Genomic DNA, 27922 nt, shown 5'->3' on the forward strand with positions numbered 1-27922 from the left:
CCTTGTCTATCGGGTTTAAATAAAATTTAGCCTTGGGTTTATCTGTTGTTTTGTAATTGTCGGTACTTCTGGTATACCGTTCTTTTAAGGTTATTCTTTTTTGTCATTTAAAAAAAAAAAATCTATGCCTAGTGTTGTACATTCCTGATTCCGTTTAGAATTTGTGGAAGCACTCATTCATCTGAACCAAGCAAACATTTTTAAAAAAATCAAACAAAGATTTTTCATGATAGTTTAATCGAACCAGCCAATGATTAGTATAATTTTTTTAAAAAGCTAGAGTACGTGTGTGGCTCAGTTTATTTTGCTATGTGAATTGACAGTATTTGATTAAAATAAAATGGCTTGTTTGATTGCGTGAAAGAGTAAAACTTATAGTTCTTTTGTCATTTTTTTTTTTTACAGAATTTCTCGTCTTGAGGGATACATCGTTCCTATGATTCGAATTATATAGGACAAAATTATAGTATTAGGTATTTTTAGTGTTATTCATTAATTAATAATTTTTATTATAGAATAATATAAAAGAATACTTAAAGTAGAATAATATAAAAGAATACTTATAGAATAATATAAAATTTTTAGTGTCAAAAACTAAAATTTTAATTTTAATTAGAATAATATAAAAGAATACTTAAAGTATTGCGCACCTGAATTTAATTCAATTATATCTCTTTAAGATATTTGGTTTATTATAAAATATTTGTTATTTTAATTTAAATATTAATTATTATTTAAAATAATAATAAATACCAGTGTATCTAGAAATTAATTACTTCCTGTGATTAAATGAAGAGACGGGAAAGATTGTGTTGAATGAAACCAGAAAACTAGTTGCAAGCGAAGATGAAGAAAGATAATTGAACTGTATATATATAATATATACCACAACATATTAATATTAATTAACATATATGATGATCTTCAAGATTAATTGAAGACGTACAATGTTGCGTGATTATATTAGGATGAATTTATACCGCTGCATTCATCCAAAGACTAATAAGTACAAACATCATGACTTATTCAAGGAGGGGGGAATCCTGGCTGTATATATACATGCATGTCCTTATTCAATTTATTATATATATTTAGTTCTGATGATGAGTTTAATTATACCATGGTCCAAGTCACTGGTACTTCACCATCATTTGTGTTGAGTCCCAAATCCTTCCACACGGTTTTGGACGCATCAACAACGTTGGTCTTGCATGCACAGCCATGCACAGAGTCACACTCGTCCACCACCTTAGCCAACGTGCTTCTTCCATTTCTAGCTTTGATTCTTATCATTTTCCCGCATCGTGCGCCTTTGTTGTACCATCCGGTGGAGAGTGCCACCACTCTTTGTGGCAGCGGATGGAACTTACCGTCGCACTCGGCGGGGCCGCCTCCATCCCCGCCGCGAGCGAAGTTGTTGAGAGTGAGAATGGCATGCGTTCCAGAGGGATTATATGGGGGGGAATGAAGCCCTTTGGATTTGCACGACGATGATGCGTTTGTGAGATTTGGAAGATGGGTTATTACATTCAATAGGCATAATAAGAAGACCATCATCAACACACCAATATTATTCGCCATAATATTGCTCAACCAATAAATATGTTATTAATCTATATATAGTATGTCAAGGCAAGGGGAGTAATCTCGGTTTTATCAGTTTGTATACTGCTCAATTCTAGAACATTTTTTATTTTGTACGTATGTTGTGAAAGGTAATTTTGTTTTTGTTGCAAATATACTGGAGATGATTTTAAGCACAGATAAGACATCAAATAGAATCGTACTTTACCATTTTAAACGAAAGTAATCACTTGTACTAGATTCAATTTCGTGATTGCATTATTTTATTTAATGCAAACTGTACACTTAGAATATTTTAATTTACTAGTGATGCTAATAATAATAATAAGTAAAATGTAATATATCTATATTTGTCTAGGGAGGTGAATATATATCTTAACACAAGAGAGGGGAGGATAGTGCAAATTATATTTGCATTTCTTTGGAATGGTAGTTATGGTTGAGGATATTTTGGTAATAACATTTTTCTAACTGTAGTTAATGGAACTTTAAGAAAATTTACTCTATTATATAACTAAAATTTATAATAAATAAATATTTTGAATATATAAATTATATTATAATTTAAAAATTAATTAAATAATTATTTTTGAATATATAAATTATGTTTTCGATTTAAAATATACAATTCACATTGTGATATAATGTTATTTTTAACTATTGATAATTTTTTTTAGAAAAAATATTAAAACTTAATTTATTAATAAGAATGAAAATGATAGATTAAATATATGTTAAGAAAATCCTAAGAATGCTTACGTTGAAGAAAAATATTTAAAAATGCTTTTTATTGAAGAATAACACTTAAAAACACTCTTATTCAAAATAACTATTCTAATTTATATAAAAAATCATTTACAATATATTTTTTTAAAATTGATCTTTAAATATAAATACGCGTAAAACCGGCCACGAGTGGCATGTAAATTTTTTGCTTTGTTTGAATTTAGTCAGCATAAGTTATAACGTTTAGTAGGTTTTACTTATGTCTAGTGCTCTGTAGATGCCCGATTCTGTTTAGAATTTAACGAAACACACTCATTTTAACCAAGCAAGCATTTTAAAATATCAAATAACAAATACTTTTTTTAATAGTTTAATCAAAACGAATTCACCGAAAAAACAAGCCAACGATTACAATAATTTTTAAGAAGTATGTGGCTCAATTTATCTTTGCTATGTGAATTTATAGTATTTAATAAAAATATTAAATAGCTCGTTTGATTGCTTGAAAGAGTAACACTTATATAATTCTATAGAGGGATATAAATCATCTGATAGAACGATCGACCTCCATTCTCCAAGCTATTTTTCAAAACAAAGCTATTTTTTCTAACTTTGTACAAAAATGGTCCCCCTAGACTCCAAGCTACTCCCTTCCCTCCAAGGCTACTTATAATTAATTATATGAACTATTCCTATCTAAAATGGAATTGTATTATTGTGTATAGAAGATAAAGGAATTACAAGAAAGTAAGAAACAAGTCCCCGAGCTAGAGACACGTCTCTAGGCTCCGATCAACAATAATCTCAAAACATATATCAGATTCCTGCTTTTCTCAAAAGAATAATCCAAAATCAATGGTCAAAGACACACATCACACACACAAAGAGACAAACGAAAACAAAAAATTTAAAAACTATTTTTATATTTATATCCCAAAGTTGAGGTGAGTGTTGCAATAGAAGAGTTCAGAGAGGTAAACACACAAAGCTTACTCAAATCACAAAACCCAAATTTAAAATTGAAGAACTTAGAGAGAAGATGAGGAAACATACCACAGTGCCTCAGCGGAGCAAATGCACTTGTGACCTGACGGCATGCGACGGAGGTCACCTGAACCTAACTAGCGGCAGAGAACAAAGGCTCTCAATTCTCAAGTCTTGTGTTCAGTCTAATTGTTTTTTTTTTTTTGTCTCAACTCCAAAGTAGATAAATTGTTTTAGCAAAAAGGTTTTTAATAGTTATTAACTACTTAATTATTAATTGATAACCTTTTTCTCTATTTTTTATACACATTATACCGATAAGAAAACATATACACATTATGTATACATGTATTAAACATAGATTAATAATCATGTATATATATGTATTAAATATAAATATTAATACAATTTATATATTATATTTTTATATATAATTAATCTGAATCAAAATATAGATAATTTGGATCAAATCACATATATAATTTTATATACTTTTATCTGTAATATAATTTTAAATTATTTTATAACATAAATATCAAATAATATTTATTTTTAATTAATTTAATGTAATTTAAGCATGATATAAAATAATATAAATTTTAAATTAACAAGTGTATTCCATTATCTTAAAAAATAAAATTAAATAAATCAATTACTATTATTAGCAGCAGGTACCTTACATAGAATAAATTTTAATTTATATAAATAACATATGTAATAAAAAATGTTTTAAAATATAAAATTATATTGTAATTAAAATTAAAAAAATACATATTTTTAACATATAAGTTATATTTTAAATTTGTGATAAATAATCAATATTGCAATATAATGTTATTTTTTATTATTAATAAAAGCTATTATAAAAATAAGCTATTTCTTTATATTATTGAGATAAAAGCTATTTGTTATGTGTAAATGAAAAGGCTATTATAAGAGAGGTCCACTAGTACATAGGGGGTGACAAACTAGACCGATCCACTCCACCTTGACGTTGACCTGCAAAAAACGGGTTAAAATGGATTGACGGATTCAAAATCTTAATATAATCGACAAAAAATAAGAGGGTTAGGAGATTAGTTCATCGGATTGGACCCGTTTTATCACCCTAATATAATTTTTTTGTTGTTGTTGTTTAGATCATAGATTAATTTATTAGATATAATCTTATTCGTGTAGGATATGAACACTTTCAGCAACAAAGGTTCACCATAACTTTGAATTCTATTCTAAACAACAACCTTTAATTAAAATATCACTACAACTTTCAATTCAAATAAACTATAATCCAAGAAATTATCTACCTCAAATTAACTTAGTAAAAGAGGCCACACATGTATGTTGATAAAAATGTCATACATTTTTATAAAAATGCTTAATATATAACTCTCTCGTTTAAAGTAAAAAAAAATATTAAAATTTACTTCAGAACTCAATCAGCGTTGGACTCACCCTAGGTTAATGCATATATCTGAACAATCCGACTGAAACATAATATAGGTAGCTATACAGTCCCCGGATGCATGATATGTGACTTAACGTACAAGATTTATTATTAATCATAATTGAAAGGACATTTTTATTGAAGTTACTTGTTAGCATTGTTTTTTCTTCAAATTCATATGTATATAATTTTATTTAAATTTAAAAAATAACGGTGTATCTAGATATTTCTGCCTGTAATCAACTTAACACAAGGGAAAGATTATTGAATGAAATCAGAAAACTAGTTGCACCGAGATGAGGAAAGCAAATTGTGATGACATCTTCAAGAAGATCGATCAATTGAAGTCTCAAGACGATACACAATGTGTTGAGAATAAGTTAGAACGTTAGGGGCAATAATATGGGCTGAATTCATACTGCATTCATTCAAAAGTACAAGAATGATTTTGTCGAAGACCATAAGAATACGGTGGACATTATGCACTCTAAATAATTCATTAACAAATATATTGCCTTTTTTTTTCATGTATTCTTACCACATTATATCATTTATCCTACCTAAATCTCTCTCACTAACGATCAATGTGCCTGACCTTATTCATAATTATTTATTTGTATCATCATCAGTTGTGATGATATGATTGATGAGTTTAAGCCATGGTCCAAATGACTGGTACTTAACATTATCGGTATTGAGTCCCAAGTCTTTCCACACAGTTTTGGACGCATCAACAACGTTGGTCTTGCGTGCACAGCCATGAACGGAGTCACACTCGTCCACCACCTTAGCCACACCGTGCTCCTTCCATTTCTAGCTTTGATTCTTATCATTCTCCCGCACCGTGAACCATCAGGTAGACAGTCCCACCACCCTTTGTGGCAGCGGATGGAACTTCTCGTCGCGAATGGCACGCATTCCAGGGGGATTGATTGGGGGAGAATGAGCAAGGGCCATTGGATTAATTTGCAGGATGTTGCATTTGTGAGATATGGAAGATGGGTTATGATTATAACATTCACCAGGCAAAAGAAAACCACCAACACACCCATATTATTTGCCATTGCTAGCTATCTCAACCAGTAAATATATATGTTGCCTTTAATTACTTGAGTTGAGTATCTCTCTCTGTGGTATTTGCATGGAAAGATGTTGGTACATGGTATCCTATATATAGTAGCTAGGTTAAGCCGATACATAGTAATCTCGGCTTTATCAGTTTATTTTAATTTTAATTTAGTGCTTAAATTTCTAACTTTTTTTTCCTTTTGTTGTGAAGGGAATTTTTTTTTTTTTGGTTGCAATTCAGGGTTTATTTTATTGGAGATTATTTTAATTAAGTACACTTGGAACATCCAATAGAATCGTGGCTAGTTGGCCATTTTATACGAAGTAACCTCTTCCACTATATTCAGTTTCGTTATTGCATTATATTTTATTTGACGCAAATTGTCTACTTAGAGTATTTTGATATATTAGTGATTCCGTAAATAATAATAATAATAATAGAGTTAATTTTCATGACCAAATAGAAAATATTATACGTGTGACTTTTTTTTTTTTTACCAAATAGGTGTGACTTTTACTTCTACCTTCTTTTTTTATTCATCACATATCATATATATCATCTTCTCTTTTTATTTCATTTAAGATAAATCAATAATAGAAATTAAATATTTTAATCTAAAAAAATAAATTGTATAAAAATGATATGGATCACTTACTTATATCGCAGTTTTCTTTTACAGGTTAAAGCTAAAACTATATTCTAAAGGGCATGTGTTTGGAAGAGCAATGAAGAGCTCTCAACGTCGGTATATACCGGTTTACATTATTTAAGTTACATACTACTTCCTATTTTGTGAAGAAACTGTCAAAAAAGAGGTGAGAGGAAATATATATATATATATATATAAAGCAGTGATGTAGCTATTATAAAAATATAGGTAAGGTAACCTTTTAAAATACTAGGTATTCTATTCAACTACATGGAATACCTGAGTACACTCCACTACTTTATTGTTCCTAATAATGATTATTGATATGCTAATGACAACCATTAGTGCTGCATGAATTCTCTAATAATGATTAATACACATTATGTAATAAGTAACAAAATATAAGGACTCATGACTTCAAAATCACTAACATATGTATAAATAATTACAAAAATTTCAAATAAAATATTATTCATACTCATTAAATACTTTTATTTATTATTTTCACTCAAAATTTTACTTGAATGTTAGAATATCTTTGATAGATACTTCACATTTCAGATTGTCAAATAGTAGATCAGAAAGAAATAAAGACACATGCAAAAGAAAGAATGTGGCGTTAAGGGGCATAGAAAAAATAGGGATTAAAAGTAAAAAAAATCAAATATAAAGATGAAATATAAAATCTAAAATATTTTTTAAGATATATTTAAATATCTGTTTGCACATTTTTTTCACATCTGCCTAGCTAGAAGCATTGTTTTTGCTTCTACTCTCTCGATGCTTTCTTCATTTGTCAAGCCTTCTAAAAATTAAAAAGGAAAAATTAACCAATAGTGTGAACTGTGAATAGTTGCTTAGTTTTTTCATCGCATTGCATAACATAAATCTAAGGAGGCTAGTGAAAAGTTTTCAATAAATATATATGCATGGTACAATAAATATTAATGCACTGTAACTTTGGCTGGACATCCATATTTTTCCCCTGCCGCCATAGGAAAATACCTTTCGATCATTCACATATGATTCATGCCGATTAGTGTGACACAAAGTTGAAGCCACGTGATACAACTTTTGTCATTATTCAACATTATTCATAACTTTTTGACTAAGTAAACTAAATCAACCAAATTTTGTGGCTTTCTATTTTCTGTCTTGCGTGCGTAACATTTTCACTTTTTTTCTATATTCTCTTATCTTATTGTATCAAAATGTATGTTTAACAATTATTTGAAGAAGAAAAAAAGAATAATTCTCCATTAAAATCAGCACAAGTTTAAAATGAAATACAAAGTGTCATAACAATTTATGTTAAATAAACATGTATGAGTCCAGAATGGAGGTGTGATTTTGGAGAAGAGAATCTTTAGTTCCCCTTATCAAATTTCTCTAAAATATAAGAATTTATACCAACATTATTCTTTAATTTTGAAGAAACTTTACAATTAGTTAACTAAGATGACATAGCAATTGAATATAACAAAGAAATTGCTAAAAACATTTAAGATAATCTTATTAAGTTTTTAAAATTTTAAAAATAATTAATAAAAATTGGTTATATATTATGCAAATATTGTTCACAACTACAATAGTTTTAAGTCATGAAGTAATTTCTCATAAGAGAGTTTTTTACATGATTAAAAACAAATATAATGATTATATGCATGCACATGCCCATGTTATTTAACACAGAGAGAGAAAGAGATAGAAGAGAAATAAGTGTAAAAATGATTATTAAGTGATATGATGTAATAGAAAAAAAAGATAAACAAAAATTATGAGTGTTATAATAAGATGTTTGCAATGGAATAATGTTAATACATTTTTTTCATCCAACATGAGATATAATTTAAAAATCTATTCAGACCAACGTGTGCATATATAAATCGACCATTTATATAAATTGACTTGGATGAAAATTCGCAGATAACTAATAACTCCTATACTAACATGTGATAATAATTTATGAGTAATGATACTCATACATACTATTTCTTAATATTTCCTCTCGATCTTTACTTTTTTTCTTGCCTCTCTTTACTCATACATACTATCATTTTTCATAATTTATTTAAACGATACAATAAATTATTACGACGAAATATTAATGAACATTCAAGTACCATGCTCCAGTACAATTAATCTATAACACTATATAGTATATACTACAAAGTTGTGATTTTATTAGAGGGAGAATACGGCTGTATTCATCCAAGCTAAGATACACGTACATATATAGACTGATCACAGCGGAGGAACAAAGCAAGCTCTATACAAGCTTGTGCTTAATCCTAATTATACACACACATAAATATAAAAGAAAAGTACTAATAATAGACTTCTTTTTAACACATTTTATTATTGATAGAAATTTATCAAAAACTGCAAAATTAGAAAGGATTCTAATTTGTAATTTTTAATAAATTTTAGTCAATAAATAATAATATATTCAAAAGAGTCTCTGACTAGTATTTCTCAAAATATATTACTGATGATGATGATGCATAAGTTTAGACCATGGTCCAAGTGACTGGTACTTCACCATCATCAGTATTAAGGCCTAAGTCATGCCACACATTTTCAGATGCATCAACAATGTTTGTCTTGCATGGTGATTGATTTGCGTGTTCCTGGTCACAGCCTTGTGTGGAGTCACACTCGTCCACCACCTTGGCCACCGCAGTCCTACCGTTTCTCGCCGTGATTCTTACCATTTTTCCGCACCGGGAACCGCCATTGTACCATCCCGTGGACAGCGCCACCACTCTTTGCGGCAGCGGGTGGTAGGTCCCGTCGCATTCGGAGGGGCCTCCTCCGTCACCGCCGGGGCCGAAGTCGTTGACAGTGAGAATGGCCGGCGTTCCCGATGGATTGAATGCGGGTGAGTGAGCACCATTGGATTGGCAAGAAGCTGCATTAGTTACATAAGGAAAAAGGGTTATAACATTTAGAATTATGCAAAAGAAAACCACGAATACATGACTTGCCATGTTCAAAACCTATTAGTATGTTTGCTTAATTTACTTGAGTTGTTGTGTGACTCTGCAAAAAAAGCTCCTATATATAGTAAAGGCAAGGGGTAGTCTTGACCTTTCCAATTCTTTAATTTGGTGTATATTCAAAATCTTAGTGTATGTTTGGTTGTGCGGAAGAAAAAAAAAATGAAAAGAAATATTTGAGTTAAAATAGGAAGAGATATGAGATCCATGTTATTTTTTGAAAAAAAAAATTGAATAGTAATTTTCTCTCTTTGATGAACCAAACAATCTCTTAATCTCTCACATGAAGCATTTTAACTTAAAAGTTGTTTTCAATATGGAATGATGCGTGTAAAGTAGACATGGAAAAAAAAAACAAAATTCATACTGGTATGCTCCTATTTCATTTCATTCTGTCGACTTCGACCAGTAACACATGATTTAAGCAAGGTTAGGGTTCAGATTGGATTTTTCCTAAAATGAATATGGCATAAACCTGGGAGTAGGTTTGGAGATATGGATACTTGTCTCAAATCTAAACTCAACTTGGTAATAAATTATAATGATAATAATAATAAAATCATAAATTTGAACTTACATATTTGTATTAATAACATGACCTGATATGATGATTCTTTAAGTAATTAATTTCTTGATACTTTTTAGTTAGTGTTAAATTTTATATGTTCATTTTTATAGTTAAAAAATTAGCAAAAAAGAATGGTGCACAGTTCAAGACAAAAATGTTTATATTAAAAAAACATTTACAGAAAAATTTGTATGTATTTACCTTATCTAAAAGAAATGAGTAGAGGCAACTTGTGAGACCTCGTCTTACGTTAGTGAATTAGATTAAATTGGTTTTGGGAATAAAAATTATATAATTCAATCACACTATTTTTTTTATTTTACTGTTAATCATTTTTATATAAATTTTAATATAATACAAAATGGTTTGAATTGAATTATTTTTCAGTTTTAACCTTGTTTTGTCAAAGAATAAATAAATCTTATTTTATCCATTTTACACATTTTTAAAAAAAAACTCATTTTAATAAAATTACAATCATTATATAAACAAATATGAAACACAACAAAAGTTTTTAAATTAATTTAAACTTAAATATATTTTTGGTTCATGATAAATCATCAAATTTTGTTTTTGTCCCTAAAGTGCTATCTAAGTCACTTTATTTCACTATTTAAACAAATTTAGAGATTAAAAATAAGATTTTAAATTTATTAGGTATCATAAATTCAATCGTATATAAGAAATTAAAAATACATTTAAGTCATTAATTTAAAACTACTGGGTTTATGATTGGATTAAAATAATAATAAAAATATAGAATAAAACTATAAAAAAATATTATATGTATGTGTGTGTTAACTGGTAATCTAAATTATTTCCTTTTTAATAACTTGAAAATAATCAAAGAAATATATTTTAATCTCATTTTGTTTTAAGTGTTGATCAAACATTCCTTTTTAAAAAATTGTTTCTTGTTTCTAAATGTCGAAAAAAAACAATCCCTTATGTCTTACTGTATTGTAATTGTAGTATAGTAGGTGAGTATGGAGGAGATTTTGATTTCCTTGTATCTTGAAAATTTTGGGTGTGATGTTATCTAATTCTTTAATATTATCAAAATTAATTGTTGACCCATCTATTAAATGTCTAGAAGGTCTTTATTTGGATAAAATTCGAGTCTCTAATATTCTTTTATTATTTTTTAATGAAGACTTCCATCTTATCTATTATAAAAATTAATGCAGATAGAAGTTTGATTTTTAGTTCATATATATATATATATAGTTCATATATATATATATATATATATATATATATATATATATATATATATATATATATATATATATATTCATAGTTTTGTGTTTTTGAGCATTCAACAATAACTTAGACCATTTTTAATTAAATTCAAAATAGATCTAATAATCTAATAATAAATCCTGCTTTACTATTTTTAATTTTTAATTATATTAAAGTAAAATGAATTAATTTAAACATTAAAATGTGTTAATGTATACTTTGTTTCTAAAAAATATAATTTGTTTACAGAAGATGGACATGGTGAGAACATGTTTAATTTCTCTTTCAAGAAATTAAAAGAAAGAAAGAAAAAAACAACAACCTAGAACTCAAGTCGAGATGCCCCACCAGCCTGCCTCATACGGCACTACCATGTCGGACATAAATCAATAACTCATTTGGGAGTCAGCAGCTAGCGCATTAAATTATGAGTTTTTTTTTTTTTCACAAATGCATCATAGGTTATCCTCTTCGGATGGATTGTTATAGGCCCTAAAGTATATTTTACATATTTAGGATTTAATTATTATTTTTTATAAACCATATGTATTATTTTTATAGGAGATAATTATATTTGAAGACAATAAAATTCTCCTTTTAAATATTTAATTAAATATGCATATGATTGTAATTGTAAAGAGTATTTTTAATTAAGTATTTTCATATAAAAATGGGATCCAAACTCCTAGCTACTTGTTTATGAGTTATTACTAATATATAATAATTTGTATTTCTTTTTTATTACATTATCTATTACATCTATTAGTTTTTTGTTTTATTTTTTTTTTCTATTTCTTTTGTTCAACAACAAAAAAATGAGATGTACTTTTCTCATTTTGCTTAAATAATTTTCACGAAACTTCAACTTGTCTAGCATTTGTCTTACTAACTTGTTGGATATTCCGAGCCGGCAGTTGTTTGGAAGCACAATAATTGTGGATAGGCCTCGGTCAATGTAGGCACTTGCAAGAAGAAAGGACAATATAAGAAGAAAAAAAATTGATCTATACATTCTTATAATTTCATTAAATTTTATTACTTCTGATTCTATATACAAAACCCTTTTAACTAATTCATAAGAATTAAGAAATTTATAGTGGTATCATCAATATTGTTAAAACTAATGAGATTTTTATTTTCTTAAATTTTTCTACCCAATTAATTAAACATCTCTGTTTATTTTTATTTTTATAAAAAAGAGACCAACGTAAATATGTAATGCACAATTTAAAAAGAGTATTTTCCAAATACAATATTCACAACAAATTCTTAAAAAAAGAATAAGAGGCTTCCCTCGCTTTTATTTTCTAAAAGTCATTTTTTTTGGTAAAAAAAATTTGTGAAATCATTTTTGAAAACAAAAAATTTAAATATAATCAAACACGCTCTACAATCTATATTTTTTCCCTTCACCTATCATCTCTCTCTTCCTATCATGATGTATGTTATTCATGAGAATAGAAGTTAACTTGTAAATCAATGTTTTCGGATTAATAAAAGTGTTTTGCATGTCTTGGCTTCAAAGATACATTTAAGGAGTTAGTCAATTTCAAAAGACACTCTTCAATGCACATAGACTTAGAATCAAACTCATACCAGCAAATTATTTATAAGCTTATTATTAGGTTTTGTCGTATCTCAAACTTCTCCTTTCTTGAAGTTTGTTTATTTATTTTTTATATAAAAAGTATGAATTTGTGTATTTAGCTTCTTCTTTTTTGTGTGTGAATACTAGGCTATCCCCGGATTCATGTGTAAAAAGACTAATTATTTGAGATACAAATATTTGTTTAAAGAGATTTATCTCTCCCAATAATTACCATTATATACTTGTAGACACAATGGTTGAATTAGACCACATCCTTACTCTTGAGAAAATATTTTTTTACATTTTACATTTTATATTTTTAATTGCAGAATTGGTGGCTCTGCCTCATTTTCATCTTAACAATGTGAGTTTCATACAAATGTTTTAGGCTTTTGTATTGGTTTTGACCTGTCTTGTATTGTTTGAGCAATTTATTCTCTAGGAAGATGAGAACATTCTCAAAACTGTGGAAGAATCTTTAGCAATTAGTTAGAATATCTCTAATGAGAGTTGCTTACATGATTCTTATAATTAAGCAACTTGAAAATATCATTTGAACAAATGAATTGTTAAGCAAATCACAAATAAGGTTGTTTAATTATTAAAAAAAAAATTTTAACTCGATATAAGTGTTTTTGTGAGTGAAAAGATAAAATAAGACTAAACAAATTAAGAAGACAAATTAGGCTCTACTAGTAGAGTAAATAACAGTTAGTGTCCTTAAATCCTATGTTGCAACCAAGAGTTAATAAGAACTTTCCATATTAAATTCTTACATTGGAGATGCTTTTGAAATTTTGCTCTCATGGGCCTTGCATAGACGAATTTTCCAAAATGGCCTTTATATGGACTACCTGATGACTAAGTGTGTTCTAATCAAATGAGGTAACATCTTAATTATATTATAAAATAAATAATGTTATTATATATAACAATAAAAATTTTAATATATATTTAATGTGCATATAAATTTAAATAATAAATTTTGTGACAATTAATTTTGACATAATTCATATGGATTATATAATCCGTATATTTTATTATAAATAAAAAATATTTACTATTTAAAAAAATTAATTTATTAATAAATTAAAAAAATACGGATTAACTAATCGTATAAGTTATATCAAATTAATTATCACAAAATTTATTATTTAAATTTACATGCGCATTAAATATACATTAAAAATTTTACTATTATATATAACAACATTATTTATTTCATAACATAATTAACCTACTAATTCAGTTGATTAGAACATCGTGCTAATAATGTGAAAGTTACAAATTTGACTCTTGTTTGAGTTTATTATTTAAATTTATATGTGCATTAAATATACATTAAAAATTTTAATGTTATATATAATAATATTATTTATTTTATAATATAATTAATCTATTAACTCAATTAATTAGATTATTATGTTAATAACATTCGGATTCGACTCCTGTTATTTATAGGCGTATTAGCCATGCCCAAACTTTTAGCATCAATTGGTTCTTGCTACACGAAAATTGGTGTAATTGTATTGTTGTCAAGTGGAAGGTTGACTCATTTCCTTGTGTTTGTTACCTGAAAAAATGTTGTAATCTTTATTTATTCTGACAGGAGATGATGGATTGGTTTTTCTTTCGGTTTTTTAATCTCTCGTTTAGGAAAAAATTGATTATTTTAAGAGTTTTTCACTGACCTGTTTACTCACATGTCAAAGTTTAACACATTTCTATCGTGTAACAAAAAAAAAAAGTTATTGGATTCCAACATAATTATCTTCAATAAAAATAATTTAACCCCATAAAAAATAAAGTTAATTTTGACATAAGGTAAAATATGATAAAACGATGATTTTATCTCAATAAAATTCCGCTTCAATTACTTTCATGAAGATAAATCACGATAAAGAGATGATTTGGTGTTAGATTAGCAAAACATCAAGTGCAATTAGTTTTGCTAGTGATCTGATAAATTGAATAAAAATAAAAATTACAATTAATTAAATCAAATTAAAGTGTTTTATACTTTAAGAAAATGTTTTATACTTAATTTAATTAATGTATAATTGGCGAAAAGTGTAATACTGCAATTAAGATAATAGTAGTAATTTACCGAGATAAACCGATAAAGAAGTTATTACTTATTACCCTAATTTTTATTTAGGTTATCAATTGCTTTGGCATCGCTGGACGAAAAAATATGATAAAGTAGAAGTCTCCGTCTCCAACACACTCGTTCTCTGCCGCTCGCTGGTTCCGCCGCCAATTTCCGGTAAGTTAGTCTTCTTATGATTTCAAATTAATCATTTTTCTTAAATCTCTGACTTTACATTTTTTTAATTTAGAATAGCTGCCTTGCATACTACGGATTTTGAAGAAAAAAATAAATTACTTTACTTCAGTGATCAATATATAACTTAGGGTACCAACATTTTTGAAGTTGGAATGTAATATCTCACTAGATGCAATTTGGCCCACCAAAATTGGGTTTTTGCTATCTCTGGGTTGAAATGAAATGCATGTTCTTCAGGGTTTGATTTGAATTGGGGGGAAAGAAATGGAGTTTGTTAATCGAATAGTGGACATAGCTACCAGAGCTGTAAACAGCAACGCAGTGATCAATGTTTGTCTGCTTGCGTCGTTTGCAACACTCGGCGTAAGATCTATGAATCAGCAAAAGACCATTGAAGCTCTACAGGATGAGAAGGAGTCTCTTACCAAATCCAACAAGTCCATTAGAAAGACATTGTGGGACTGGAAACAGCAGCTTTATGCTGAAGCCTCCGCTGATTCTGCAGTGGTTCCTCTGGCTAGGCTCAAAGCAATCTATGGCGAAGCCCCGCCTCCTCCACGTGCCACGCTCGGTAATTCACTTACATGTCTTCCCCTGATGTAGACTTTAGCCATTGAATGAGACAATGAAATTTGATTTTGTTGATGTAGAAAATGGTTTTGTGGATTGAAAAGGAAGAGATGAATTATGCAGCATTGTACAAGTTATTTTGATTTTTCACTATTGGTTTGCATAATAGATTCCTATAATTTTTCCTGTTATACATGGTATTGTGCTATTTATGCTTTAACTATTGGGTGGGATTTATGCATTTGGTAACTTGGGGGAAATTTGATGCCTGTACTTCAATCCTTTGTGTTTAAGGAGGAGTATCAATGTGCTTATAATGTAATCCATTGTTTGGGAGGGAATGTAGTTTCATTCTTGCTGTTATGCTTATAGTCACTCTAGAAAGGATTTTGCTAACAAGTGCCATGAGGAGCCGGTTAAGGAGGGTTCTTGATATAATAAATGTTTTTTTTCCAATTAAAACTTAATACTTTTGATTCCTTATAGTAAATGGTTAGCATGTGCCTTCTGGAAAAGATCTTCTGTTTGATTAAGCAAGGTTCAATTTGGAAAAAAGTGAACTGAACCTTCTTCATATTCTTGTGTTAAATGTATATCAGGCGAGGTGATAATGTATTACTGTTGAACGACCAATGGAGATAATTTGTTACTTGCTATGCTATGGCAGATCTTTTTTTTTAAGTTCTAGCTTTGATTTTTTTTTTCTCCATATATCAATGACATTTCCAAAGAAGAAAATCCAAAAAGAATGTCTTAGATCATAATCATATTGGTAACTGGTATGTTAATTGTTTGAAAGGTCATTTTGATAACCATAATGAAACAGCAGAATGTATGTTAATTGTTTGAAAGGTCATTTTGATAAGAACTTGTTTTTGTCTGCGAATTTATTCTGATCATCTACTAGATTAGCTTTTCATTTGAAAATTTCCAGTTGATATAGAAACAGTGATAGGGGAAATAGACAAAGCAGTACTGGAGGCAAAAGTTATTTGAAAAAGAAGTACAAAACACTGACTTAATAAATCTTTTCAAACAAATTGTAAAAATACAGAAAAAGAGAAAATAACAAACAGACCAAAGTTCAATATAACAATTTCTTCCAACCTTGTACACTATCTCTTAGAGAAGCCCACATAGTTAACAGTGACAGACTGATAGCATTAGATGTTAGATAAAAAGTAGGAAACCAAAAACAACATATCAGTTGTATAATTTGACATAGAATTAAAACACATTAAAAGCTTTTACAATCAATTATTATAGGGATAAATAAGATAAAGCAAGAGTTTAGAAAAGCCTGAGTTGAAGCACGCAATGTGTTATCCATAGAGAGAAAATGTCCCACTGCACTTGTAGAAAAATATAATGCATTCCTCTCCCAAAATATGTCAACCTGTCGGATCGATTGTGTGCAACAAAGGATCCTCAAACCAATCAACACCAATGCTCCAAAACATTTTTAAATAGTAGTTGAATTTTATAAAAGAGAGATAAGCAAAAATCATTTTCTGATTAACGTTGCAACTCAACGTGCAACAATAAAGACTTGATCAATATAATCTTGACTAATTAAAAGACAAGATTGGATAGATATTTTTTAAAACTGATTCTGAAAAGAAAAATATTTTACTTTAAATTTTAAATTATAATAAAAATATTTTTCAACAATTCCCCACTAAATTTAAAATTTAAAGCAATGAAAAAAATATAATATTTTAATTATATAAAAACTGAAAAAAACAATTTTTATTGGAGCATGTGATATTATATTTTCAGTATAAGAAACCTTATGGGTTTGAGTCTTATACTTAGTGCATATGAACTTTCACCTAAGGAAAACATAGAGATTTGATTGTATTAAATTACATCCCCTTTAACCAGGCTTTAAAACCCAATAGAATATAAGTATTCATTTGAGTTATAATCAATGGATGTGCATTACAGCCTTGCACATGTATCTTGTTTCGTAAATGTCACTTAGAGATGGACCCTTATCTCAAAATGGTGGTCCCACCACCACACTCACTAGGTGAACACTTAAAAAATGATCCGTGACTACCACCCCAACAATCAACTGTCGTTGGGTTCAATAATAGGTATTCAAGTATGATCTTTTCAGTAAAATAAAAATATGTATACCTCAATCTTATAATTGACTCAATTTAAAGTACACTTTAGAATAGGAATTGGAACAGCTCCGCAATATTCATAATTTTTGTGCATTGTAGTCAACAAACAACTTTGTTGTTACTCATTGGACTGGATTCATCCGATCGCCATTCGCACTGCAATGGATGTCCGTTGTTGTGACTAGTTAATGGGCATAAATCTTATTTCCCTCGACGACTTAATGTGTTGACATGTCAATTTTGCCTACAAAATAAAGACTGACATGTCAGGACATACTTAAGTCGTCAAAGGGAATAGGATTTAAGGCCATTAACTAGTCACAACAATGGACACTCATCTCTGTGTGAATAGCGATCTCGTGAATGGAGTCAACGAGTAACAATGAAATTGGTTGTTGACTACGTTACACTAAAACTATGAATATTGCAGAGCTGTTCCAATTCCCATTCCTATGGCGAAGCGTACTTTAAACTATGACAATTATAAGATTGAGGTATACATATTTTTCATTTACTAAAAAGATCATATTTAAATACCTCTTAATGACCCAACAACAGTTGAGGTGGTAGTCACATGAGTTCACCTAGTGAGTGTGGTGGTGGGACTATCACTACAAGCTAATCTCTAAGTGACACTCACAAAACAAGATACATGCACAAAGCCTTAACATGCACCTACTAATTAGAACTCAAATGAACACCTATGTTGTGTTCTAAAGCCTAGTTAAAGGGGATGTAGTTTAAGACAGTCAAGTCTCTACATTTCCCCTAGGTGAAAGTTCATCTATAAGGCTCAAACTCAGGAAGTTCCTTATTCTTGAAAATATAATATGCTTCATTAAAAATTGTTTTTCAGTTTTTATATAATCATAATATTATTTTTTTCATTGCTTAAAATTAGTGGGAGCTTGTTAGAAAATACTTTATTATAGTTTAAATTAAAATATTTTCCTTTTCAGAATCAGTTTTAAACAAATATTTGTTCAATCTTATCTTTTAATTAGTTAAGATTATACCAAGTCTTGGCTGTTGCAACCTTCAAAAGGACATTTTTCCTATTATTCAGAGTTTTTACTGCTAGACATTAAAGGATTTTCTTATGCAGTTTCAAAGATTTTTCTGTTGCTGCATATTGCTTTTTTGGGGCTGAACATTGTGGCTCTTGGCATTATATATTGATGTTGCCGGTTAAGAAAAGAAGAGAGACATGTACAGAAAATCATTTTGCTTAGCTCATAAAATTCAACTGCTATTTAAAAAATGTTTTGGAGGATTGGTGTTTTTTATTGTTTGGGGATCCTTTGATGCGCACTATCGATCCGACGGGTTGACGTATATCAGAAGATGAACACATTATATTTTTCTACCTAGGCTTTTTTAAACTCTTATTTATCCTTTATAATAATTGATTTAAAAACATTCGGAAAAAAAAATTATCTAACATGAGACGCATTTAGTTTTACTAATGGTGTGCTTTCACATTTCTGTTTTTCTGCACAAATTTTTTTAACACAGCTGTCGTAAAAAATTGATATTTATCAATCCTAGTTAGAGATTAATTACACAGTTTGAGTGATTGGTCAATCCGCATTTTCTATGCACATCAGCTTTTGCATTACGTCTTGAGTTCTGACCTTTAAGTTGTTTTGTGTCTTTTCAGCAGATACTGTGACGAAAGATGCAAATTCATCTGGTGCCAACAAAATAATCGCCTGAGATCTGGTTAGTTATCAGCACCTTTAGAAGTTTTTGGCATTGGAAGGCTGTTAATAAATATTTTCCAAGAGAACATAAAGGTATTATCCTGTCATAATGTGCTATTCTAATTGCATGTAAATGTAGAACTTGGAGGGAGTCAAAAAGGTGAAAAAATTATCATTGTAAGGACAAAAGCACACTTGTTTTTGTTATATATATTATCCATCTAACAATTTTGGTTAGATAAGAGGATGCAGTGTTCAATATTGTCCCATCAAACTACTCTTGTTGACTCCCATGATGCATGTAATGGATGACTTTTCATGAGCAAAAACGTTGCTTCTTCTTTTATCACCTATTTTAGACGCCTGCATTGTTGAACACGTACGTACTAGCTATCATTCTATCCAGTTGAATTTGCACTTGCGACCATTATAATATGAGCTTTTGATCCATGCTATTTGATTTCTAAAACGATCCCTCGCCTGCGTTCGTGTGTGGATGCACAGGGTTCCATCATTACGTTTTCCTGCTTCTTTTAAACCAAATGACTCTATGATATTCTCTATATTGACAAATTGTAATGTTCGTTAAACAAGTAATGCATCGATTCTGAATGACGGTTTATGGGGACTGACGGTTTAATATTGGTTGAATACATAGTTGCTTATATCAAATGATATGAATCGATTCTGAATGAGAAATTGTAATCAAATTGATTTATGTGGATTGTCCTTTAATCCAAATTTGTATAGAAACTTTTATTTGTTGCCAACAAGAGTGAAAATTGAATGTTATAGAAGACTGTTACCGAATGTCCTACGAGGGACACAAATCTTGGTAATTGGTATCATATGCACACTGACTCACATCTTACGATTAACGAGAATCTTGGAAGGTGTACGCCATATTCAACTATAGATGATCGTTTTAGGGTTACAAAGGAGTCCAATAAACTCAAATAGTTCACAAAGAACAAAAGTAATTAATCTCACAACTATATTGTTGATTTTGTAATTTTTATTTTTTCTATTAGTGGAAGTAAGATACTTTTTATCTGCATTATTATTGAAAGAGAGAGAATAAAAATTAAATAAAATTGGAAAAATGTAACAGTTTTAGTTTATTGATTTTTTATGCCTACGCTTTAGGTTACCTTTGACATGTTATTTCAATTAATTTTTAGTTTTTTTTTACTCATTGAAAAGTTAATTTGACATTTTTTTATCAATAAATATTAATTGTTAATTTTTGTTAATAGAAAAGATCAAATTCTTGACATTTTTTTTAACTATTTAATTAACCTTATATCTCTAAGTTAGGTTGATCTTACTTATAATTGTTTGTCTATGGGTAGTTTCTTATTTGTTATAGTCATATGGAGTTATTGAATGTTTGTGCAGTTATTAGGTGTAAAATATTTGTAAGTTATAGACTAAATGATTTTTGTCATCAAAGTTTTTTCAATGTAAAATTGGACTCATGAAAAATATTTTTTTAGTGTGTATTTAAAATTTAAAATGGGTTTATATTATAAATTCAGTAATAAATATATGTTTTTACGAGTGTGACTCTCCTTTAATTTTTTGGTTGAAAAAAAATACTTCCCTTCTGGATGTAATGGGTCAAATCAAGGACGATTAGAGTGATTATAGTGCAAAATCGACTACTCGTTGTAATCGAAATTGATGTAGCTCATTCCAAATATAGTCCACTGTACTGACCCCCCAAAAACCAGAAGTACATTCCCCAGTGCCCCTGCTTTGTGATGGATTTCAGATGAAAAGTTACACTTAAAATTTTTGCATTTGTTCAAATGGTTTCTAACTCTAATTCAAACGCATCCTAAAGTGCATTTTTAGTTTGACTTGGAAAATATCTAAATATAAATTAAATTACATCACTTAAAAATCAATTTTATTCAAAATTAATTTTATGGCATACATCCAAACAAACACTAATTAATTTTGGATTGATAAGAGTTGGGAAGAGTATTCTGTATTAGGAATCAAATAAAAAATCAATAGTAATCTTGACCCCAGTGTTAATTGTTGAAAGACATATGGATTGTGGCAATAGGGCTGCTAGTGCTTAGTACAAAGGAAAGTGAGGAGAAATATCCTCGTTTTCGTTTCCGTTTTGCTCTTGACATCCTCTCTCACCCAAAATCCTAAACATAAAACCTCTTTATTGCTTTCCCTATATGATCTAAGTAAGCATTAGCCACCAACAGTGAGTGCTTCAATCATGGCATTCAACTCTTCACCTTTCATCACTTGCAAGGTCTTTCCACTAATAAACTTAATTACATTCACACACTACTAAATTAATGTTTACTCCTGCTATCATAGACTGTAACAATTGCTTTCTCAGATACTGAGCTCTTGAATTTAATATCAATAGAGTACACTTATTTTTATTTAATTTTTTAAATAACACACATTTGTAATTCTCTGATATTTTTGTTTCATGATCAGAAAGACTTGGGTTTCTTTGCTTTTCCTTCACCATCCTCCATAATTGGGAAGAGACAGAAATGCAAGAAAACATCATCAAATAAGATTGTTTCTGTTGTGTCATCCCCCAAGAACAAACGCAGCCCTTCTGCAACTGGCTCAGTTGTGTTCACTTTCTTCCCTGTTTTCCATTGATATATGCTCAAATTTTAGTGCTAATGATGGCTGTTGCTCACTGTAGACCAAAATTCCGATGACTGCGACAGAGAAGATTCTGGCAAGAGCTGCCGAGAAATGTGAGGTGAGGCCAGGGGAGAACGCTTGGGCAAATGTTGATGTTTTGATGATCAATGATATCACTTGTCCAGGTATTTCTGGAATCTTCAAGAAAGAGTTTGGCAACACTGCAAAGGTATCTTCACTTGATGCATGTTATTAATCATGAATCAAATATCAGTATATCAGCAAAACTTTGTTTGGTGCTAACCAAACCAAATTTTATTTAATCTATTAAGTTAACACATGATCGTTAGAAAATGTTTGAATTTTCACCTAGTTATAGCTATGAACAAACTTTTTAACGATATATTACTACATCATTTGACACCAAAAAAATATTACTACATGTTTGAATAATAATGTAAATTTTTCATGCTAAAGGTTTGGGACCGTGAAAAGATTGTGGTTATCCCTGATCATTACATATTCACAAATGATGAACGCGCACACCGCAATGTGGATATTGCTAGAGATTTTTGTGTTGAGCAAGATATCAAGTACTTTTATGATATTCAAGATCGCAGTAACTTCAGGGTGCGGTGTCTCTTTAGACTTTTCTTACACATTGGTTGGTTTCATTTTTTATTTTATTTTATTTTTTGTATATTTTGTTCTCTATTTAACATTGTTCAATTAATAAAAAAAGAAGGAAAATGCTAGTTTCAAAAATGATTCCAGATATTTGAAGTGAAACCAAACAAGCATAACTATATTTGAATAACAATGTCAAATTTCCTGGAAAACTACTAATTTTGCAGATAATGTTATGCCCTGAAAGTCAACTAATTTTCCTGAATAATAATGTCACATTATATTACTTGCATCACAAGTCAATTATCTATACCTATTTTCTAAAAAAAGAAAAAGATAAGAAATTAACCTGTGTGTTGGACAGCCAGCCCAGATTAAATAAAATTGAAAAGCGTCTTAGACTCTAGTTAATTGTATATAACTTGCAAATTTAAAAGGGAAAAAAATTACTGTTTATCAACAATGAGGCATTCCAACTTGTTCAGCGAAAGAGCCCTTAATGCAGTTTTAAAAACTGACCCGTATGACCAGTTTTAAAGTACTGGGTCATTGGGTTAATAGGTAAAACAGTGGATCCTTAAATAACTTGTATGACCCAATATGTATTAAAAAATATGAAAATTTTATTCCATCTTAAAGAAAATCCCAAAAAGAATCACTACTCATAAACAAAATCAAAGTGTAAGTATCTAAATCAATTAAGCATTGGCGCTCCTTATACATAACAAATTGAACAAGTAATATAAAAAAAAATCAACAATCACATTGCAACAACAAAGAGTTGTCATTTTGAGTAATTTGAAAAGAAAAGAAAAAGTTACATGATCTTGCCCAAGTCAACAGGTTACTTATCCGTTCAACCACAAATCCAACCGGATCACACCAAGTTGACTGTATGAATGGGCTGATAGCCAACCCGACCCGATCTAACCACCGATTTATGATAGAACAGGTTAACTAGGCCAATGATTCTTTTTGAACTAGTAATTAATTAACATGAGTTCTTCATTTGTTTGGAAATAATCTTATGTGTCTAATAAGTAATGGTTCATGTTTAGTCATTTTATTTTATTTTTAATTGTGTCATCGATCATATTGATTCATAAAGCTTTTATTAGAAAATTAAACATTAGCAGTTTATTTTCATGTCATTGAAGTAACTTTAATCATTAACCATCAAGAAATAAAGTTTTATAGACCGCATAATAATTTATACATTGCAGGCTAATCCAGATTATAAAGGTGTTTGTCACGTTGCTCTAGCACAGGAAGGTCATTGCAGACCTGGAGAGGTAAGTTTCTGTTAACAAAGCTAAGACATGTTAAAATTTGAAATCTACAGGTTTCAAAGATGTTCTGATCACTTGATAATAGGTCTTGTTTGGTACTGATTCTCACACCACATCAGCTGGAGCATTTGGCCAGTTTGCCACAGGAGTTGGTAACACTGATGCAGCTTTTGTATTAGGGACAGGGAAGATCTTACTCAAGGCAAGTAAACAAATATCATCACTTTATTAAATGTGAAAAACACCTAAATTTTATTGATGAAGGCTAAGACTTTTCATCTTGCCCTACATTCAAGATGAAAGTTTATATCTTTCTTCCCAGATAAACCAACACTATCATTTTGCTTCTACATTTTAGTATTTGTTCTTATCAACCATTGCCAAATGTCATAAATATCCTTAAACTTCAGGTGCCTCCAACATTAAGATTTGTACTGGATGGTGAAAAGCCCAGCTATTTGCTTGCGAAGGATCTAATTTTAAATGTGGGTAATGGGTTCCTCTCATGTTTTTCCATTTGAATGAAATGCTGTTAATCAAAGTTATGTGACATGAGTATATTATAACACTGTTGTCTGTTTTCTTTTCGTGGTGTTGCCATTTGAAAAACCATCATTCAGATCATTGGTGAAATATCTGTGTCTGGTGCAACATATAAAACGATGGAGTTTGTTGGGACAACAATTGAAAGTTTAAGTGTATGCATACTTTTAACACTGTTTTCTTTCTATATGGTATGTTATTTGCACTAGTATAAGACTTTTGAATTGTTGTATTGTATTGTAGATGGAAGAAAGGATGACACTGTGCAACATGGTTATAGAAGCTGGAGGGAAAAACGGTATTGTTGCTGCTGATAGAATCACATACAAATACCTTGAGGTTGTTGAAGTTGAACAGCGCCCTTTATGTTTTTCTCATTTCACTGTTTCTCTCTTCATGTATGTGCTTGCATATATACATGCAAGATGCTGAATTTTCAATTAAAAAAAGATGTGCTAGTTAAGTAATGCTTGAAATATGCTCCTGCATTACATGTTTGTGTGTAATAAGTTTTGCCTTACTTAATAGAGTTTTCACATCTTAATTCTTTCCCCTTTTTCTCGCTGCCATGGATTTTATATTGTTTAGTTCTTTTGCACAGGATAAGACGTCTGCACCATATGAGCCAGTTTCTAGTGATGAGAATGCAAGGCAAGTTCTGTTTGCTCCTCATATATATACAAATATTATTTATTTGATTTATAATTACCAAGATCTAAATTCCCTTTTCATGGATCTGGAATTGCAATATTAGATGGACCAGAGATGATTTGACCTTAGGACGTTTCATGTAATTTAAGAATATTGTTTTTTAAAATGTGATTTAGAGATATCTGCTATTTCTGATTGACCAATAGGGTATAAGTTTTATAATGGTCAAATGGTGAGTTTATATCCATCAAATATAAAATTTAGACGCTATTATTATGCAATTTCAGGTTTCATCAAAATATGGCCAGTGATAACTGATGAGTTATTGGTTGACTTTAAGAGTTAGTTGTCTTATATTCTTAATTATTTTCTTAGCATAAAAACAATCACGGTCTTTTCAGAACAATTCATATATTTCCCCCCTTTGTTTTCTCTTATGTGATTCTTTTGAACTGTTTTTCTTTTTCTTTTTTTACTTGTTGATGTGCCAGGTTTCTAGCCCAATATAGATTTGATGTATCAAATATGGAACCATTGGTTGCAAAGGTACTTTTACTTTAACTTAATCATATTTTTATCTTCATTTTGCCATAAAAAGTGTTAAGAATTTTGTGTTGTAAAAGATTCTTTTTGAGTTTGATTGCTAATATAATGCAATGTGTTTGAACCACCATACAGCCACATTCCCCCGATAATCGTGCTTTGGCAAGAGAATGCAACAATGTGAAAATTGACAGAGTATACATTGGATCCTGCACTGGTGGGAAGACTGAAGATTTTATGGCTGCAGCAAAAGTTTTCTTAGCGGGGGTATGTCTATTATAATTTCTTTCTCCTACACTTTCTTTTTAACATGCAAACTGCATTTATTTTATGGTGGATATTGGAAAACCATTAATACTCTGGATTCAGGAGGGCTAGAACCACATACTTCTCACCGTGAAGGATGGCAGTCCGTGCAAGAATTTCATGTTTCTGTTTGGACGGTGATAAATTTGGATGGCAATATTCTGCCTCTCACAGAAATTTGGAATTGAGTGCAAACTTGTTATTTTTTCATTCCATCTGTTATGAAAGCGTTCAAATGAAAATTTACAAAGCATATTGTAAACAAGTTTTCCTCAATAAATAACTATGTTAGATTGCAAGTCAGTGAATTATAATAATTTCAATTTTCAACGCATACAAGGAAAACATAATGTTTTATGAACATGAGCATGTGAGACAATTTTGAGTATTTGATCTTAGTACGATTTATTTGAGCCACTTTTGAGGCTGCACCTTATGCAGAATAATGTCTTTATATAGTTCTTATTTAAATTTTTTCTGCTCAGTAAACATTAGTATCTGTTCTTTTTCTTTCTTTATCATCTTTAACATAATGAAACCGGTTCCACTGTAGGGAAAAACCGTCAAAGTTCCTACTTTTCTTGTTCCTGCTACACAAAAGGTCTGTTAAGGTGCACTATTTCTATTCAAGATATGGGTGTTGTTACCTGTTTCATAAGTGTTAACCACCTAAGTCGTCAAATTTTCAGGTTTGGATGGACTTATACACACTTGAGGTACCTGACTCAGGTGGCAAGACTTGTTCGATGATTTTTGAAGAAGCTGGCTGTGATCCTCCTGCTAGTCCTAGTTGTGCTGCATGTATGGGTGGTCCAAGAGACACATATGGACGTTTAAATGAACCCCAGGTATACTTACACTTTTTTAGAATCAAACATACCCTTAATCATAAAATATTGCTTAAAAAGAAAATCTTAGTTTGTAGCTAAAATATGTTGGGACTTGGGAATTAACTGACATTAAAAAAGAATGGACTTGAGTTCCAGTTAACACACTGCCCTTCTCAGCTAACTCAAATTCCTTTGTAACACCAAGTTCTTATTTTCTGGAGCGATAATATAGTTAGAGTCTTATAGATAAATGTAACACCAAGTTGTGTTATTGTTTTCCTTTTGATGTAACTGATGAAAGGACTGTCAATGCAGGTCTGTGTCTCAACAACAAATCGAAATTTCCCTGGTCGGATGGGGCACATGGAAGGCCAGATATATCTTGCTTCCCCCTATACTGCTGCAGCATCTGCACTAACTGGTTTCGTAACTGATCCCAGGGAGTTCTTGTAGATCAGCTAAAATGGGTAGAAAGCAGTTTCTACCTAATTGGAAAAATAATAAAATAAAAAAAAGCTCAAAGAACTTTTATGCCAGAACCAGAATTATGTATTTTAAAGTCAAGTAGTTAGCTTGTAAGCGTAGAGCATGTTATTAGTGTGTTACAACTTGGCAGCAATCCACATAATTTTTACAATTACAACTATTGGAAAGTTAAGATAAGACTACAACTCATTGAAGCAATTTTCTCTCGTCTCTTTTATTATCTCTCTAGGGTGTCTACCCATCATTATTCAATATGAAAATAAGACTACACAACTCGTTGAAGCACTTTCAGTAGACTGCGCATCATCATATTAATAAAACTGAAACCACCTTTGCAATAACACACACGAATATATACGTAATTGTCATTGAGGAAGATGGAACAACGAAAAGCCCAAAATACAGCCTTCATAATGAATCACATCATATTATAGAGTCAAATTTGAAACAAACAAACAAACAAACTCA

General features: G+C 29.9%; 4 protein-coding genes across 6 annotated transcripts; 2 read left to right on the plus strand and 2 right to left on the minus strand.

Moving 5' to 3' along the window:
- Window positions 1-905: 905 nt before the first annotated feature.
- On the minus strand, window positions 906-1607 carry LOC114401761 (ripening-related protein grip22-like). The gene has a single exon (XM_028364342.1). It carries the CDS (start codon window positions 1579-1581, stop codon window positions 1114-1116), a length of 468 nt encoding a protein of 155 aa, XP_028220143.1. The 5' UTR covers window positions 1582-1607; the 3' UTR covers window positions 906-1113.
- A 7010-nt stretch (window positions 1608-8617) lies between these two features.
- Window positions 8618-9475, minus strand: LOC114402974 (ripening-related protein grip22-like). The gene has a single exon (XM_028365689.1). It carries the CDS (start codon window positions 9444-9446, stop codon window positions 8967-8969), a length of 480 nt encoding a protein of 159 aa, XP_028221490.1. The 5' UTR covers window positions 9447-9475; the 3' UTR covers window positions 8618-8966.
- Window positions 9476-14982: 5507 nt separating this feature from the next.
- Window positions 14983-19890, plus strand: LOC114401253. Of its 2 annotated transcripts, none has more exons than XM_028363727.1 (3): window positions 14983-15119; window positions 15378-15711; window positions 19506-19890. In XM_028363727.1, the coding sequence occupies exons 2-3, from the start codon at window positions 15405-15407 to the stop codon at window positions 19556-19558; spliced, it is 360 nt and encodes a 119-aa protein (XP_028219528.1). In that variant the 5' UTR covers window positions 14983-15119; window positions 15378-15404; the 3' UTR covers window positions 19559-19890. The 2 variants fall into 2 exon arrangements, with proteins under 2 accessions (XP_028219528.1, XP_028219527.1); XM_028363726.1 differs by having other exon boundaries at window positions 14984-15119; window positions 19503-19890.
- LOC114401252 (3-isopropylmalate dehydratase large subunit, chloroplastic-like) lies at window positions 19801-27639 on the plus strand. Of its 2 annotated transcripts, none has more exons than XM_028363725.1 (15): window positions 19801-19924; window positions 22018-22158; window positions 22238-22408; window positions 22657-22809; window positions 24030-24098; window positions 24181-24297; window positions 24506-24580; window positions 24716-24793; window positions 24882-24977; window positions 25240-25289; window positions 25781-25835; window positions 25968-26099; window positions 26692-26739; window positions 26828-26986; window positions 27284-27639. In XM_028363725.1, the coding sequence occupies exons 3-15, from the start codon at window positions 22250-22252 to the stop codon at window positions 27419-27421; spliced, it is 1329 nt and encodes a 442-aa protein (XP_028219526.1). In that variant the 5' UTR covers window positions 19801-19924; window positions 22018-22158; window positions 22238-22249; the 3' UTR covers window positions 27422-27639. The 2 variants fall into 2 exon arrangements, with proteins under 2 accessions (XP_028219526.1, XP_028219525.1); XM_028363724.1 differs by lacking the exon at window positions 19801-19924 and adding an exon at window positions 21563-21823.
- The last annotated feature ends 283 nt before the right edge of the window (window positions 27640-27922 follow it).

This window comes from Glycine soja, chromosome 20 (assembly GCF_004193775.1).
Source record: "Glycine soja cultivar W05 chromosome 20, ASM419377v2, whole genome shotgun sequence".
Taxonomy (NCBI): domain Eukaryota; kingdom Viridiplantae; phylum Streptophyta; class Magnoliopsida; order Fabales; family Fabaceae; genus Glycine; species Glycine soja.